The sequence below is a fragment of the Cibotium barometz genome, chromosome 57 (genome assembly GCF_041138505.1).
Source record: "Cibotium barometz isolate CiBa-2024 chromosome 57, ASM4113850v1, whole genome shotgun sequence".
Taxonomy (NCBI): domain Eukaryota; kingdom Viridiplantae; phylum Streptophyta; class Polypodiopsida; order Cyatheales; family Cibotiaceae; genus Cibotium; species Cibotium barometz.
In genome coordinates this window covers 22,365,766-22,383,150 of record NC_141102.1, presented here as the reverse complement: position 1 = coordinate 22,383,150, position 17,385 = coordinate 22,365,766, and the positions used below count along the sequence as shown (strand labels likewise).

Sequence of the window (17,385 nt, the reverse complement as noted above, 5' to 3'; positions counted from 1 at the left end):
AATACCTTGTATTGTGGCCCGAGACCATGTAGACAGACTTCTACCATCACATCATCATCTACTGAAAGGCCAATAGATGCAAGGGATTCCACAATACCCTTGATCTTCAATGCAGTCATTCACAGACATACTCTTTTTCTCCATAGTATGAAGTTCATTCTTCAACTGTATCTTTCGTGCCTTGGTATTCGTTTCATAGAGTTTTACCAAGGTGTCCCATGCCTCCTTGGGGGACTTGGCATCCTGTATGTGCCCAATCACGGTGTCCTGTATACTGTTAGAGAGCCAATACATAACTTTTCTGGCTCCTTGGTTCCAATCCTTGAACTCTTTCACATCTGCAGCAACAATCAGATTGATCTCCGGTATCTCTGGTGCCTCTTCATGCTCACCTTCTATATAGTCCCAGTAGTCCTTTCCCATCAGGAAATTTGTCAACCTGAACCTCCAAGCATGGAAGTTATTCTTATCAAGCTTCTCAGCAACAATCTGGTTTATGCCATCATTAGACATCTTGCCAGACACACAAATTTACCAGAAACAGCACTCTGGTTTGTCCTGCACAAATTGCTGTATTTTCTGCAGCGGTACTGTACTATACTCAAATGTCACAACCAGTGACCTCAAGTGCATACATACACCCAATGGCAATTGTTGACCTCCTTACAGCACACACAATGTCTGCACAACCAATCTGTCTTCCTGCAGTTCTTAAAACAGAGTTTTACAGAGAATCGATGACTTACCTGCAGTGCTCGAAATTGTCTGCTTTCTGAAAAACGGAGGTCCTAACGCACCCGAAACGCGTTTTCGGCCCGAAAATTTTCGTCCAATAGGATGCCCTATAGCTTTACTCCTGCAAAGAAAGCTCCTCAATCAGAGATCGTTTGTCGGTGCCTCCCGTAGAGCTCCCGACAAGGGTGTAGTCGCCAACACAAATAGGGAAGAGTAGATGAAGCTCTTACTCTCGTACCGCTTCCTGTGCTTCTCTTGCTTGCAGCTCAGCCCTTAGCATGAACCAGGCTCTGATACCGTGAAAAGATGCAGGGGAGAGGAGAGCTTGAGCTCTTGCAAGCACACACACACTCACAAAACCCTAAAAGAGAACACACAAGGTGAGAGGCTGAAAATCTTCTTCTTGTTTACACAACACTCAACACACCATATACAAAGATAAGAGTACACTCTATGAAAAGGTACTCAACCAAATACATACTAGGGTTCTCTATAGTGTGAACCCAACTAAATGAGCTGGCGCTATAACTATGCCAGTCTCTAGAATGGCTGTCAAACAGCCTGTCATCCCACTGGCCGTATATTACCCATGATCTCACCAACCATGCCAGTGGTGTAAGTGTGGGGCCTATCCCCCAGGCGGGTCATCAGTGTTCATCGCCTCACTAGATGAGCTCGATATCTTAACACATATGTGAATGGAGGAATTTTATTTATTCGCCAGAGCGTCGTTGTTTGAGACTGGAGAGTTGTGATGTCTCGTCAAACTTGTGATGGTTTACAATACTTCGGTTATGTGTATGATGTAGGTTGCTTAAAATCCTGTCATGAAATAATTGTTTAGATAGTGTATTCATGTGATATATATGTGTTGTTTGTTTGTGGAAGCCTATGAAGGTGCCACACATGTTCATGGATTGCCATGTGGATGTTATCTGTAGGGTGCATCACATGAAGGCAGTCATTAGAGACCTTAACCCCTCTTGGCCGAACATGGGTGTGCTGGCAACGATTAGTGTGATGGACAAGGAAGTAGCTCTAGATGATTTGGGCAAGGTGGTGCCTAGTGGCTAGGTATGGGACTAGACATATGTGGCCCTTAGAGTGTGCTAGTTTATGGGATAGGTGATGAGATTGGTAGAAGCAGCTCTTAAAATAGTGGGATTTTAGATTGTGGTGGATGTGAGACATGTGGGCTCTTCCACACTCTGGTCCACACAAAGATCTAGGAGTGATTGGGCTCAATGGTGTGTGTAGTCTTGTCTAAGGATCACATTCGTGGTGCAAATAGATATATTATGATACTGTTGGGAAACTATGATATGTGATTATGATAATTATTTGGACATATGAAACTTAAAGGCGATTGGTAGAAGCGGCTCCTAGGATAGTGGGATTTTAGATTGTGGTGGATGTGAGACATGTGGGCTTCTCCAGTGTTGGTCAGCATGAAGATCCAGACATATTATGATGATGTTGTGACACTGCGATGTGTGATTATGATTATTGTTTGGACATACGAAACTTAAAGTTGTTATGTGAAAAATTTAGTATGGTGTTTCGTTTTCATGAAAGGAATTGTTTTCAGACGAGTACGTGTGTGAACTCTATCTATTAAGTGGTGTGTGTAAGTTAAATGACAATTTCAATTATGGGTGTGTGAGTTCACATTGGTTCCATAGGCCTAGTGGTTGGATGGAAGGCTAGATCCATTGGATTGAATAGGGCTAGGCTGAGTCTATGGAACTAGTCTAAGTAGAAAAGGGTCAAACACTAGAAAGTGGGTGGTACTATAAACACGAGCTTGCAGATACTTTCCAAAACAAAACCAAATTGTATATGAAAATGAGTTAAAGTAGGGAGAATAATTTAGATTAGAAGTTATGAAAAGGATAGAGAAGTTGCATTCATAGTTGAGGAGTCAAGACATATCCTGTTGTGAGCCTCGGGGAGCTGCTCGATGTGATTTGTTTATGTTGGGAAACACCAGGTGGAATCATACACAATTCTCTCTAGTAATGATTGTTCTAGTCAAACCTTGGAAAGTTGTTGGGATAGCCAAGCATTGGGACATTGTGATTTGGGGCCTCTAGTGAGTCACTCTACTCTTGGTGTAGTTTTCGATGCCAGATTATTGTGTAGATAGAGGGGTAGGGGTCCCTCAACACTATCTACGACGCGGCATTAAAGAGGGGGGGCAAAGGGATCAATGGGGCTGGGAATGGGCGTCGCGCGTAGAGCCCATTCCTAGCCTTGGCCATGTTTAATGAGGGCTGCCCGTGTTTAGTTTTGGCCGGATTAAACACGGCCTAACCGAATTTCAATTTTGCTAACGCGCTGGGGATCCAATGGCCTAGATGCGACGTCTATCCAAGGCCATTGATCCCTTTGTCCCCCCCTATTTAATGCCCCATCGTAGATAGTGGTCTCACACCATGGGTAGCAGGCTCAAGCACAAATGGAAAAGGAGAGATGGTAGCGAAGTAGGAGGAGTAGGCACACACTTAAGAGAGGAAGAGAGACTGCAAGGAGAGGTACATGACAAAGGGGCACAAGTGAAGCAACAATAGTAAAGTGAAAGGTCATTTGTGATGCTCAATAAAAAAGAATCGAGCATCTCAAACGAAAAAAGGAGTACTCTCTTTCTCTGTCTCTCTCGCGGGGTCGCTCTGTGCTTGGAGATCTAACACTCCCCTCGACCTCGACGAGCAAGCAGCTAGCAGACATACACAGACCCCCGCCCCGCCTAACCACGCACGTACTCGCTCGCGCGCGCGAGCACACACATACAAAGAGCACTCTGCTTGCAGTTGTGAGGGTGCTCAGTCCAAGAGAAATGGGGGCAGTGACCTCGTCTGTGGCTGCCAGGTTCGCCTTCTTCCCGCCCACACCGCCCTCCTATCGCGTGGTGAAGGACGAGGCCACAGGCCAGCTGAAGCTCGCGGATGTCCCCGATCGAGAGAATGTGGACACTCTCTACCTCAATACCAAGAGGGGCCACACCATCGTCGCTATCTATGTTCGACACCCTTCCGCCCGCCTCACCCTTCTCTATTCACACGGCAATGCAGCTGACCTTGGCCAGTTGTACGAGCTTTTTGTCGAGCTCAGCGTGCACCTTCGTGTGAACCTCATGGGGTAACTCTTTCTTTTGGGCCAGCTTTCTTTTAGAGCTTGCCTTCTGTGTTGCAGAGTGTCTGTATGTCTGCCCTCCGTGTTGTTTTTAGGGTTTCATCATCCCCATTTTGCTTTTAGGGTTGATTTTTCTTTATGATGGTTTCTGGGTTTGATTTTTAGAAGAAGCCTGCTTTCCACTAGGCTTTGGCGTTTGATTTTTGTGCTTTGATTTTGATGGGTTAATTACTGCTTTCTATGATGCCTTCAGAATACATAACGAGTAGCGTTCAGGTTTCATTCTAGGGCTAAGTTTAGGGTGCTTCCATGATGCTTTTGGGTTTTTTCCTTTTTCAATCTCCTTAATGATCTGATTGGCATGCCATGTTATTAGTTCAACCATGGTGCCTTGAGCAATTAGTTTGAGCTTATTACATACATTAGTTTAGGGACGATGCTTTCGGATTTTTTTCCTTTTTCAATCTCCTTAATTAACTGATTGGCATGCCATGTTATTAGTTCAACCAATGGTGCCCTGAGCAATTGGTTTGAGCTTATTACATACATTAGTTTTGTGAACTGTCTGCATTGATCTTATGTTGTAAGGTTGGACGTGTAAGGATGTTCTTGTAGCATGACCGAGAGTGCAAAATAAAGCACAGGGATTTAAATCCATAAATATTTTATTTTTTCACATCTTGATCCTATCAATCGGGCATGTACATTGATAGGTGAAGAACTCTTCTTAAACTGTCAATTTACAGATCTGCTTTTTTCAAAAGCATTGTTTTTTCTTGCTCTCATAAAAAAACACAAGCCCGCATCTTGTCCTCACTGCTTGAACCTTTCACTCGAATGAGATGCATGCTAGAAGCTTGGAGTCATTGGAGATGCGAGCATGTATCTTGCTCCTCCCTACAAGAAACAAGCCTCTGTTGTACCCATTTGGGTGCAAGCCCACACAAATGTGAGGAACCATGCCGGTTGGTAGAACGTTGATGTCAGAGATTCATATCATTTATCCTTGACCTTTGGCTGAAGTGTGGTATTCACACAAAGCTGGTTATTCATCATAAGGATTCCGTCTTGAATCAAATAGAAAGGATCTGCAGTTCCTTGTTGAAGGGCAGCCCATACATGCGTAAAGCCCTCATCTACATGATTAGAATCCCTCATCCTTGATAGGTCCTGATGATGAACTACAAATATAAGCAATATGTATTGCCTTTGAGATAAGGCATTTGTGACAACATCTTTTAAGAGTATGCAACATTTGGAAATGGAACATATAGACTGCATTCTTGAATGGGATTTGCAAGAGGAAGTATATGTAAATCAGCCCATTGGTTTTGAAGTTCCTGGCGAGGAAGATAAAGTATGCAGGTTACACAAGCATTGTATGGATTGAAGCAAGCTCCAAGAGCTTGGTATGATAAGATACGTGCTCATTTGACCAACAAGGGTTATGTGAATAGTCCAGCCGAAAGCACCTTGTATGTGAAGAAAACTAGTGCCAATATTCTCAGTGTCATCTTGTATTTAGATAGCATGCTCGTAATAAAGAAGAAATTTCAGATTTCAAGGTTGATTTGAAAGATGAATTTGATATGTTAGGTTTGGGGTTTTTACATTACTATCTTGGCATTTAGTTTATGCACAGAGATGATGGCATTGATATGCAGTAAACTAAGTACATAAAGAGTTTGTTGACACATGGAAGAGTGCAAGTTGCTTTCTACTCTAGTAGAACTAGGTTTACGGCTCAACATAAAGAGTTTGCCGAAAAGGGCACGACATTGGTGAACCTTTTGAACTTGGCATTTACAACCATGTAGTGGGATGCCTTATTTACTTGTGTGAGGAGGCTTGACATAGCTTTTGGGGTGTTTGTTGAGCAAATTCATGAAGAGTCCTGGCACAAAGCATTGGCAAGCTAGGAAACACATTTTCTGTTATCTACAAGGTACTTTGGATCTTGGTTTGTTCTATTAGAGGGGGGGCAGCTTGCAGCTTTATGTATATAATGATTAAGACTGGGTTGGTGATTATGATACTAGACAATCCACTGGTGGGAATTGTTTTTTTCTTAGCGGTTCATGCACATCTTGGTTGAGTAAAAAGCAACCCACTGTTGTCACATCTACGTGCAAGGCTGAGTACAAGACAACCTTCACTGCTACGGTAAATTGTGTATGGCTGAGGAGTTGGCTGATCTGATTGAGCGTCAACAGACACCCACTACTATTCTCATTGATAGCAACTATTCTCATTGATAGCCAGAGTGCTATGGCCATGGCACGAAATCCTATATTTCATGCACGTACCAAGCACATTGAGATCCATTATTATTATGTCAGAGAGAGATTACATGGAGGCAAAATTAGTTTATCTTATTGCCCTACACAAGATAATTTTGCAATTCTATTTACAAAGGCTTTTTGCCTAGAGAGAAGTTTGAAGCTTTCCGAAAAGCTTTAGACTTGCTTTCGTATAAAGAGTGATGTGCAACCTTGTACAGGTTCACACTTACACTATAGGAGGGATTTGAAGGCAAATGCACACTTATGGTAGTGCTATGTGTAAATAGGATCTAACCACAATTAAGTTGGGCCTTTTTTAAAATGCTGAAAGTTGTCAAATTGAGGTTTTTGCATCTACCCAAAATTGCAGCTCTTTAGGAATTTGTGCAAATTAAAAGCAATTGAAGCCATTTTGTGCCTTCAAATTTGGGGGATTTCTCAAAATCGGCCTCCTCGTCAAAAATTGAAATACGTGCAACAAAAAAATTAGGGCTTCTTAAAAAACCAAGGGCAAAATTCATCTAATTAAAGCTCCTATATTCATGAAAATTTAGGGCTTTTGTTGAATTCAACAAAAATAAGCAAATAAGTAGTGCTATGTGTAAAACAGGACCTAACCAAAATTAAGTTGGGGCTTTTTTAAAATGCTGAAAGTTGTCAAGTTGAGGTTTTTGCAACTACCAAAAATTGGAGCTCTTTAGGAATTTGTGCAAATTAAAAGCAATTGAAGCCATTTTGTGCCTTCAAATTTGGGGGATTTGTCAAAATTGGCCTCCATGTCAAAAATTGAAATACGCGCAACATAAAAAATTAGGGTTTCTTAAAAAATTAGGGCAAAATTCATCTAATTAAAGCTCCTATATTCATGAAAATTTAGGGCTTTTGTTGAATTCAACAAAAATAAGCAAATTTAAGGCCTTGCATTCATGAAAAATTAGGGCAAAAGTAGTCAAATTGAAGCTACTGTAATGAGTAAAAATTGAGGGTTTTCTCCAAAATCAGTAAAAAAAGTCAGCTAATTAACTCCTCTGCACATGTCCAAATTTGGGGGTTTTTTTGCTTAGATTGACCGAAATTGGCTAAACGGGACCACCATTCATAGCTGGAAATTCAGTATATTCATATGATACAATAAGGTACATCTAAATCTTGCAGCCATGGGCTGTCTTCCATGAAAAGGTAGAACACCTATTCTAGTCCTAGTCTAGACCCACACCCAAAGGGGGAGTGAATGAAAAACACAATGAGTCATGAGTGCCTTATATAGGCCTTTGAACAAACTAGAGAGTTGGCCGACTGGACACATATTGCCAAAACTGTTCATGACTTGTCTTTTCTATTACAGCTGACAACACACCATGCAGCTGACAGGTCATCTTGTCCTCTCCTAGTCCAACACTATCCATGTCTTGCACTCCTTTGTCCTAAAATCTGGTTCTAACTGATTCTTAAGTCCTTCTTTATCTGTTGCCCTTTAGGACTAGTTTCAGAGAATGTCCATGGCAAATCTTGCACATGACAAAGAGCCTCCTTTGGACTCTCAGGCTCATCAATCTCTTGGAGAGAACTCACGAGAGGATAATTCACTGTGTGATGAGATGTGGAAGCCTGAGATGAATGTCGAGGTCCAAGGGTGGTGGTAGAGATCTAGTTATGGAGCTGTGCATCAATGAGACCAGAATCTCTAAAGAATTGCTGAACCCACCGAGGTAGGCCAGCCTTCCTCTCAAAGCGTGAAGAAGAAGATCCAGCTGCAGTAGAGGACTCATCCGATGCTGCTCGAAGTGGTAATGAGGTAAGCACTGGTGAGGCTAATCCCGAAGTCAAAGTAGGACTCGTAGAGGGACTGGGAGCTGCAGAAGCTGATGCAATGGGAAAGGGTGATTGTAAAGGAGCAGTTGGCACTGGGGTTGCAGCAGGAGGAGTTGGACGTGGAAGAGGTAAAAGATCACTAGCATTTGCCGGGAATGGATCATCCAGAAAGTCGAAAGATGCATTAGGTGGAGAGGAATCAATGCCAAACAAGCTCTCATCAAACCGAGCATAACGGGAAATGATGATGTCATCAACCTCTGGATTGTCGAAGCGGTACCCTTTGGATCTCAGACTGTAGCATGTGAAGATCATCCTCTTTGACTTCGGGCGAGAGTGGTCCTTTTCTTATCTGGGACATGCACAAAAGCAACACAGCTGAAAGCATGAAGATGAGAAACAGACGGCTTGTGGCCTGTAAAAGCCTTCTCCGGAGTCATCTCCTCAACCGCTTTTGTGAGAGAGTGGTTAATGAGATAAACTGAGGTAGCCACAACTTCACCCCAGAAAGCAGGAGGGAGACCTGCATGATGCAACAAAGCACGAGCCATCTCTTTAACGCTCTGGTTCTTTCGTTCCACAACTCCATTCTGTTGAGGAGTGTAAGGAACAGTAGTCTGTTGGTGAATGCCCTTCAAAGCAAGGAAGTCATCAAATGGTACAAACTCGCCACCATTATCAGTCCGGAGGAATGAAACTCTACCCCAAGATTGATTTTCCACCATCGCGATCCAAGTCCTAAAACTGGCAAAAGCATCTGACTTGCGAGCCAGAAAACATACCCAGACTTTGCGAGTGAAATCATCCACAAGAAGAAGAAAATATTGAGCCCCGCCAAGAGACTCAACCTCCATAGGTCCTACAAGATTTGCATGTATAATCTCCAGTCTTCGGGTTGCTCGATGAGTGGCCTCCTCTGGAAATCAATCTCGATGATGCTTGCCCATCATGCATGATGAGCAGATATGTGAGAGACCTGAGCTGAGGTAGTCCGTTGACAACTTGCTTAGAATGGAACTTCTGTAAGGTAGCAATGGGTACATGACCGAAGTGAGAATGCCGCAGAGAAGTATCTGCCTCAGAAACCAAAGCCAACACGGGTGAGAAAAGCTGATGAATATGGGAATCAATGTGAGGGATCTAGGAAGAAAAATTAGTGATCTTGTAGAGACTCATGGGCTCTGTTGGTGTCAAATCCCCATAGGATCTCCTCGTGGAACGCTCCTGGTACAAGACTCGAAACTTGCATACAAACCAAACAAACATGATGGGGGTGCAGGTCTGACTCACCTCCCAACCTTGACAGCCGTGGGCAAGTCCACAAGTCTTGGCTGTCCCCACCGAGCCACGAGTTGAGCTAACTAGATGGACGTACCGACCAATCTCTACCTCGTGACGTCCCATACCGCCACGAAGCTACCCTTGCGGGCCTCGAGACTGCTGCCGGCCTCGGCTGCATAAAGCAGGTGCACGTCTGCACTAGATCCAGGCTTCTGACCATAGAGCTCTCACACTAATGACTAACCTTGGCCACCCTTTTATAGGCTCTTGGCCGGTCATCGGGCGTCCACACTTGGACGCCCGCCTCTCCATACTTGGGTGCCCGCCTGTTAGTCTATCTCTAACTCAGCTCGTCAATCACCCTGCCTAGCTCCAAGCTTCCCCAACCTCGAAGCTAGTCTTGTGTGCGTGTAGCACACGATAGATACACACTGTGCGCATGACATACTCCCCTTCCTCTAAGAGCTCACTCCTGAGCTCACTAAAAAGCCAGGGTAATCTCTCTGAAGAGTAGTCAATGTCTCCCATGTAGCGTCCTCCTCAACATGATCCTTTCACTTGATCTTGTGTTCCGTGATAAGCGTATTACGCAATCTTCTTTCACGAAATCCAAGAATCTTTTCAGGTTCGTGTGGAACAAATGTCATGTTGTAACTTGGTTGAACACAATGCTAATCAATACACTTAAATACACTAAGATTTGAAGGACACTTGCTCAAATACAAGAAGTAAATTGCTGAATTGACAAGAGACACACAATGAGCCGGAACGGCCGACCCCTCCCTTGAGTAAATTGTATTACTATTGGAGAAATTCAATACATAGCTTCACGGGCATCCATTGCCAAATCCTCCATGCCAATGCATATGAAATTCAGCATTTAGAAAACAATGGTATGTCGATGTAGATCACCAAGGAGCTGCCTTGATGCCCAGCCCGACTTCAGTGCCCATATTCTCTACCATTGGCTCTATGTTCTACCAAGCAAGGTAGCAACATCTTCAAGAGCACACAGGACAAGAGAAATACTACACAGGGCGGCTAAACAAGGAGTCCTGCCCTTCTACTGAGTAAGTAATGACAACACATCGTCCAATTAGCTTACCAGTCTTCATAGAAGTTGTTGCAAATGGAAGCCTTCGCGTTGGAAGGTTTAGAAGTGTTGATATCTTTGATTTGCAGCAATCCTTCGCGACAAAAGTCTTCAAGAGGATGAAGGGAACCCTGGGAAAGCTTCCCCTATGGTTCAACTTGAGAAAGGAAGGCTGAAATTAGGGTTTTCAGCAAAAAGACCAGAAATTACAGCAAAAATGAGAGCTGTTTTGCTGAATTTCAGTCATTGGGAGTGAGTAGGAGAGTGATTAGCACTTGGAAACACTCTTGGAAGCTTGGGAAACACCCTAGCAAGTTGGGTATGGCTATGGAGAGCTTGGAAATGGAGAGAAATGGTGGAAAAACAGAGTTTTCAGCCTCCAAAAATCCTCATGAAGAGAAAACACGAATTTCTCATAATAAGTAAGTGAATTGGGGTCCAATCAGGTGAAGGGACATGGGGAGATGCCCATTTATGAGTAAAAGGGGAGGATCAGGTCCTGGACATTGAGTCTTGTCCGTCTCGGGACTTCAGTGAGTGAACTTGGAAGCGGTCATAATTTATAAGTGACTTTTGGGCGCCCAAACTTTAATGAAATGGGAACGCACCCACTTATAAATATTGGCTAAGTCCTAAGGGCTATTTGAGTCTAGATTGGGTAATACTTACCACCTGTTCACATGCCACACAACCATGTTAGCAGACAGTTTCACACGCACGGTTCACGGGTGGGCGTTCCCTTACTCGGAACTACACATAGGTCATGCAGGCATGAAAACAGCATGCAATTTCATTTGCAGGCAAGCACATAAAGATGCTATGCAATGCAGCATTGGCATGAGCAATTTCCGTTCATGAAACCATATAAGACCAGGCGTTTCCAGGCAAGTATATGCGATACCAGACCCAGTGGAAAGCCAATCCTCCAGGCGTTTCCGGGCATGTACACAAAGGCACAAGTCCCAGCGGAAAGCCAAGTCCTCCAGGCGTTTCCGGGCATGTACACAAAGGCACAAGTCTCAGCGGAAAGCCAAGTCCTCCAGATATTCCGGGCATGATAACATCAAGTCCCAGCGGACTATCATATCCAACTATACAGCATGACACGTGTCAATAACATGCATAGGCACATTCCATAAGCCATGGACACCAATCCAATATGTACATAGTGTGAAAGCAAGAGTGAACCATTCGGGTGGCCAAATGGCGACATCCCTCCCCGCTTCTAAACAGTTGTCCGCAACTGAAATGCATCCAAATATGTCTGAAGCACATGCGGGCAATCTTTGAAGAACTCTTCATCTACCCATTTAGCATCAATGGGAAGATAGTTCTTAAACTTCACAAGGTAACGCCTCACAACTTTGCCTGCAGCAAGCTTGCGTTCCTTGTGATACACAATCTGCTCTGGCTGCAAGATCTCCTCAAGCTCATCCACTTCTGGTGGATCCTCAATGACCATTTCACTGGGCTCCGGCCCTACATACTTGCGAAGGAGACTCACATGAAAAGCATTGTGTATCTGCCAATGACTAGGTAATGCCAATCTGAAAGCCACTTCATTGATCTTCTCGATCACTCGAAAAGGCCCATAGTACCTGGTTGCAAGCTTAGGATATGCACCCTCTTTGTCAGGCCTCTTTGCAAGTCTTGCTTTCTCAAATTTCAGCAATACCCAATCATTCTCTTTAACATCCAATTGCCTTCTATGCTTGTCGGCAGCCTTTTTATGCTTGTCTTGTGACCTTGCAATGGCTGTCCGCACCTGAGCAAAAGCAATATCCAAGTCTCTTACATACTCATCAGCTGCAAATATCTCATCCTTTGTGCGAAGGATGGTTGGCAAAACCACCTTACCATAAACAATCTCAAACGGGGCCTTTCCCGTAGATGCATGCACTGTGTTGTTGTATGCAAATTCCACAAGCGGTAAGTACTTCTCCCAAGAAGACTTCTGATCCGCCACATAACATTTCAAGAGATCCAACACAGCTGAATTTGCAGCCCCACTTTGCCCATCCGTTTGAGGGTGATAAGCTGATGAGAAGTCCAATTTGGTGCCCATATTATCAAATAAGGCCCGCCAAAAGAGACTTGTAGTCCTGGGATCTCTATCCCCCACAATGGACTTCGGCATCCCATGATGTTTGAACACTTGTGCAAGATATATTTTAACCATATGCTCAGCTTTGATGGTCTTTTTGACCGGCAAGAAATGAGCTTGCTTGCTAAACCTGTCCACAATTGTCCAAATTGCATCATTACCCTGTTGGGTACGTGGCAAGTCCATAATGAAATCCATTGTAATACTTTCCCATGGCTGCGTGGGAATAGGCAATGGTTGAAGTAAACTTGGTGCCTTTTGCCTATCAAATTTGACCTTTTGACAGGTGATACATGCACGTACATGTGTCTCTATGTCCTTCCGCATACCTGGCCAAAAGAAATACCGCTCAATCATGTGCGTAGTAGGCATTATGCCTCTATGACCAGCATATGGAGGAGCATGGCACTCATCCAAAACCTTTTGCCTCATGTCAGAGACCACACATAGGCAATTATCTTTCATGAGATAACCCTCTTTGATCACATATGAGGCATGTGCATGACCAGCCATCAAATCAGTCCAAATAGTGGCAAAATCAGCATCCGTATGATACAAATCACGCATGGTAGACAAGTCCCCATGAGAGGCAACCGAGATAGCTGCTACATACAGCTTTCGTGACAATGCATCGGCCACTACATTCTTCTTTCCTGGGGTGTGCAAGATCTGAAAATGAAACATAGAGAGGAAATTGGCCATCCTCATATGCTTCTCTGACAACTTAGTTTGAGTAAGAAAATACCTCAAACTCTTGTGATCTGTCTTCACAGTGAAATCAGCCCCAAGAAGGTAATGTTTCCATATAGTAAGTGCATGAATTATAGCCAAGAGCTCTTTCTCATAAATGCCAAGAGATAGCTCTGCATCATGCAATCTACAATTCTCATAAGCCACTGCATGTCCCTCTTGATTAAGGACAGCCCCTATGCAATTTCCAGATGCATCACATTCCACACAAAAAGGCTTTTGCAAATCCGGAACGATCAACACTGGACCATGAGTAGTTGCATCTTTCAATTTGAGGAATGCATCTCTCTCTACATTAGTCCATTTGAACACGGCCTTCTTCTTTGTCAAATCATGCAAAGTGCCGAATGAACCTGCGGTAGTAAGAGCATAATCCAAGAAAACTACGGATCTCATGCACCGAACTCAATTCAAGCCAATTCCGAATTGCATCAATCTTTGCAGGATCCATCCGCACTCCATCTTTGGACACAATATGCCCAAGATAATGTATCTCTGACAAGAAGAACTCACTCTTTGCATTTATGAAGAGTTTATGCTTATGGAGCTCTTCAAAAACAATAGCCAAATGAGCTTTATGCTCTTCTTCGGTCTTCGAGAAGACTAGGATGTCATCAAAGAAGACACCTGTAAATTTCCTGTATCCACGGAATATGCGATCCATCATTCTATTGAATGTAGCCGGGGCATTTGTAAGACCAAAAGGCATAACAAGATACTCATAAAGCCCAAATGCTGTCTTGAAAGCAGTTTTGTGTACATCCTCAGGCACTACACGTACTTGATGATATCCACTCTTGAGATCAATTCGGCTAATGCCGATCCATCCAACTTGTCAAGGATGTCGTCTATGCGTGGAATCGGAAACCTATTCTTGATGGTAAGCTTATTCAAAGCTCTATAATCCACACACATACGAAAGGATCCATCCTTCTTTTGAACTAAGAGGACGGGTGAACAATATGGGGAAGAGCTTGGTTGAACCAAACCCTTCTCAAGAAGCTCATTTACTTGCTTCATGATCTCCTCTTTTTGGGATGCACTTACACGATAGGCTGGCCTATTAGGCGGTGAGCTACCCAGCACAAGATCAATGCGATGATCTTCCGGTCGTACAGGTGGTAACTCATTTGGTAACTCATCAGCAAAACAATCATTTCGCTTTTGCAAAAATTTCAGCCTATCATTACAAAGAGTGTTTACATGTACATCATTTTCCTCAACAGGATCTCGTACAAAAATCAAGTACGCAAAAACACTCTTTTTCATTACTTTCTTAATTTGTACATGAGATACAAGGGGAATGGTATCACCCTCTTCACCAGCATCAATTACACGTTCTCGGCCTTTATGCATGAAGGTGATCCTGTTAGTCTTGTAAGCCTTGCACGGATCAATACGTGTATGCCAAGGCTTTCCAAGCAATACATCACAGTCATTCAAAGGCGCCACAAGAAAATCCTCATGATCCACATAGCCTTGAATGTGTATGCGCAACTTGCCAAAAATAGGCATGACTTGCACTTCTCTACCAACAAAGGCAGCCCCTGCTTCAATTTGAGGACCCATGTCCTCCACTTCAATACCCAAAGCAGCTGCCATCTGAGTGGATATGAAATTCTCCGATGCACAATCATCAAACATGAACAAAGCGGGTTGATCTTTGAGCTGTCCCCAAGCTTTACATACAACCCTATCTTTGCTATCATGTGAAGTGTTGCCCTGCACATCCGGAACCATATGCACATTAGGCTTTGGTACATTAGCATTTTCAGCTTTGTTCTTCTTATTTGGGCATGCTCTCGCCATGTGCTCAGTGCTGTCACAAGTAAAGCATTTGCCTTCACGCATATATTGCTCCTCCTTCTCAGCACTAAGACCAAAGTTTGCCGGCTTATAAGGGCGCTTTTTAGCAAACTTATTTTCAGCTTTTGGACTTGATTTGGCTTGGTTTTGGTCCCTTTTAGGTGGCTGTCCATCATTTTGCAGGTTTTGGACAGTCCTCTCTTTGCCTTGAAATGAGGGTTTAGCCTTATTGGATCGACTCAATTTGAGTTCCAATTGCTCGGTGGCGGTGGCGGCGGCGGCTGCGATTAATTGGTGTAAGGTATGACCGGGATACATTTGTAATCCCGCTTTGTACACGGGTTGCAATCCCGATTGAAACCTTCTCTTCCTTTCCGCCTCGGTGACATGCATAAATGGAGACACCTCCAAGAGCACTTTCCAAAACTTTTGTACATATGCATTTACCGATTCCCCCTCATTTTGCTTTACCCAATCCCACTTCATTGTTATCTCATTCAATGCATTGGGAGGCAAGAATTGAGCATAGAACCTCTCCTTGAACTCTTCCCATGATCTAACAGGATTCGGTGAGAGCTTCTCCGTGAGCCACCAATGGGCAGCAGTGCCTTTCATGAACATGCTTACATGCCGGATCATGGATTTCTGAGTGAAATCCTCATCACTGAAAGCAATATCAAACTGGGCAATAAAAGCAAGTGCCTTTGATGCATCATATTCTCCATGATATGTGTCAAACTTCACAGATTCGTCTCCGGCTTTGAAGTCACGAGACTTTGATGCATGTGTGTGCATCTCAACATGTTTTCCCCCATGTTTGTTCATTGGGACAGCCCCTATGACTGGCATCATTTTAGGACCAAAAGGTGATGCATAAGGCATAGATACATGTGCCCTATAAGCATGAGGCATGGCTGGCCCCTCAGCATGCATTGATTCATTTTCAGTCATAGCTTCTCCCTCACGAGCACACTCGAAGACATGAGTGGCATGAGAGATACGCGGAATACCTGCACCAACAGAAAATTGCAGCCCATGTTGCATGTGTTGTGCATGCACATTTTCAGCCGACAATGGCATGTGACATACATTTTGACCACTGCCATAAACATTGTATCCTTCACGGGCTACATGTGCATGGCGTGAAGTCACTGATTGTTCCTCTCCCATAGCATGGAGATTTATCCTCTTAGACATAAGTTCTTGTTGGGGCACCAGTGGGGATTCCAAGACATGTGGGATGGTTGCCTTTTCTGCATAGGCATCCTCGGTACGAGCCAAGTATGCAAGTGCTGCGTCCCTCGGTTGCATGTGCAACTCTTGAGCAATCATTGCCATTGCACGATCCATATAAGATTCAGCTTTCTTGGCCTTCAAACGATCATGTACCAATGGATCCTCGCGGCGATAGAGATTCAATTCTTCTTGTTGTGCATGGAGAAGAGCTTGCATACGAGTAAGTTCAGCCCTCAAGACTTTGGACTCTTCTTCTTGCATCTTCTCTTTGCCACGGGACGGCTGTCCCACATATTCATGTTCCCTATTGTGCACCACATGAGTTTGCTCATCCTGTAAAGCATTGGAGGCATGCATTTCATTGTCCCTGCCTCTTGTATTAGCATCTCCAACATTCATTGTATGGCTGTCCATAATGTTCTAAGTGTAGAGATAGCTAGTGTTCACAGTGATCGTCTCTCACAATAGAAGTGAAAGAGAACCGTATGCTCTGATACCAATGTAACTTGGTTGAACTCAATGCTAATCAATACACTTAAATACACTAAGATTTGAAGGACACTTGCTCAAATACAAGAAGTAATTTGCTGAATTGACAAGAGACACACAATGAGCCGGAACGGCCGACCCCTCCCTTGAGTAAATTGTATTACTATTGGAGAAATTCAATACACAGCTTCACGGGCATCCATTGCCAAATCCTCCATGCCAATGCATATGAAATTCAGCATTTAGAAAACAATGGTATGTCGATGTAGATCACCAAGGAGCTGCCTTGATGCCCGGCCCGACTTCAGTGCCCATATTCTCTACCATTGGCTCTATGTTCTACCAAGCAAGGTAGCAACATCTTCAAGAGCACATAGGACAAGAGGAATACTACACAGGGCGGCTAAACAAGGAGTCCTGCCCTTCTACTGAGTAAGTAATGACAACACATTGTCCAATTAGCTTACCAGTCTTCATAGAAGTTGTTGCAAATGGAAGCCTTCACGTTGGAAGGTTTAGAAGTGTTGATATCTTCGATTTGCCGCAATCCTTCGCGACAAAAGTCTTCAAGAGGATGAAGGGAACCCTGGGAAAGCTTCCTCTATGGTTCAACTTGAGAAAGGAAGGCTGAAATTAGGATTTTCAGCAAAAAGACTAGAAATTAC

At 43.7% G+C, this 17,385-nt stretch overlaps 1 protein-coding gene across 1 annotated transcript in view; it reads left to right on the top strand.

The window, feature by feature from the left end:
• The first annotated feature begins 3,356 nt into the window (after positions 1-3,356).
• LOC147606558 (uncharacterized) overlaps positions 3,357-17,385 on the top strand; it is a 40,718-nt gene continuing 26,689 nt past the window's right edge. Inside the window, exon 1 of the mRNA XM_086791919.1 lies at positions 3,357-3,873. Within this exon, the coding sequence (XP_086648045.1) occupies positions 3,572-3,873 (302 nt within the window). The 5' untranslated portion in view covers positions 3,357-3,571. The remainder of the gene's footprint in view (positions 3,874-17,385) is intronic.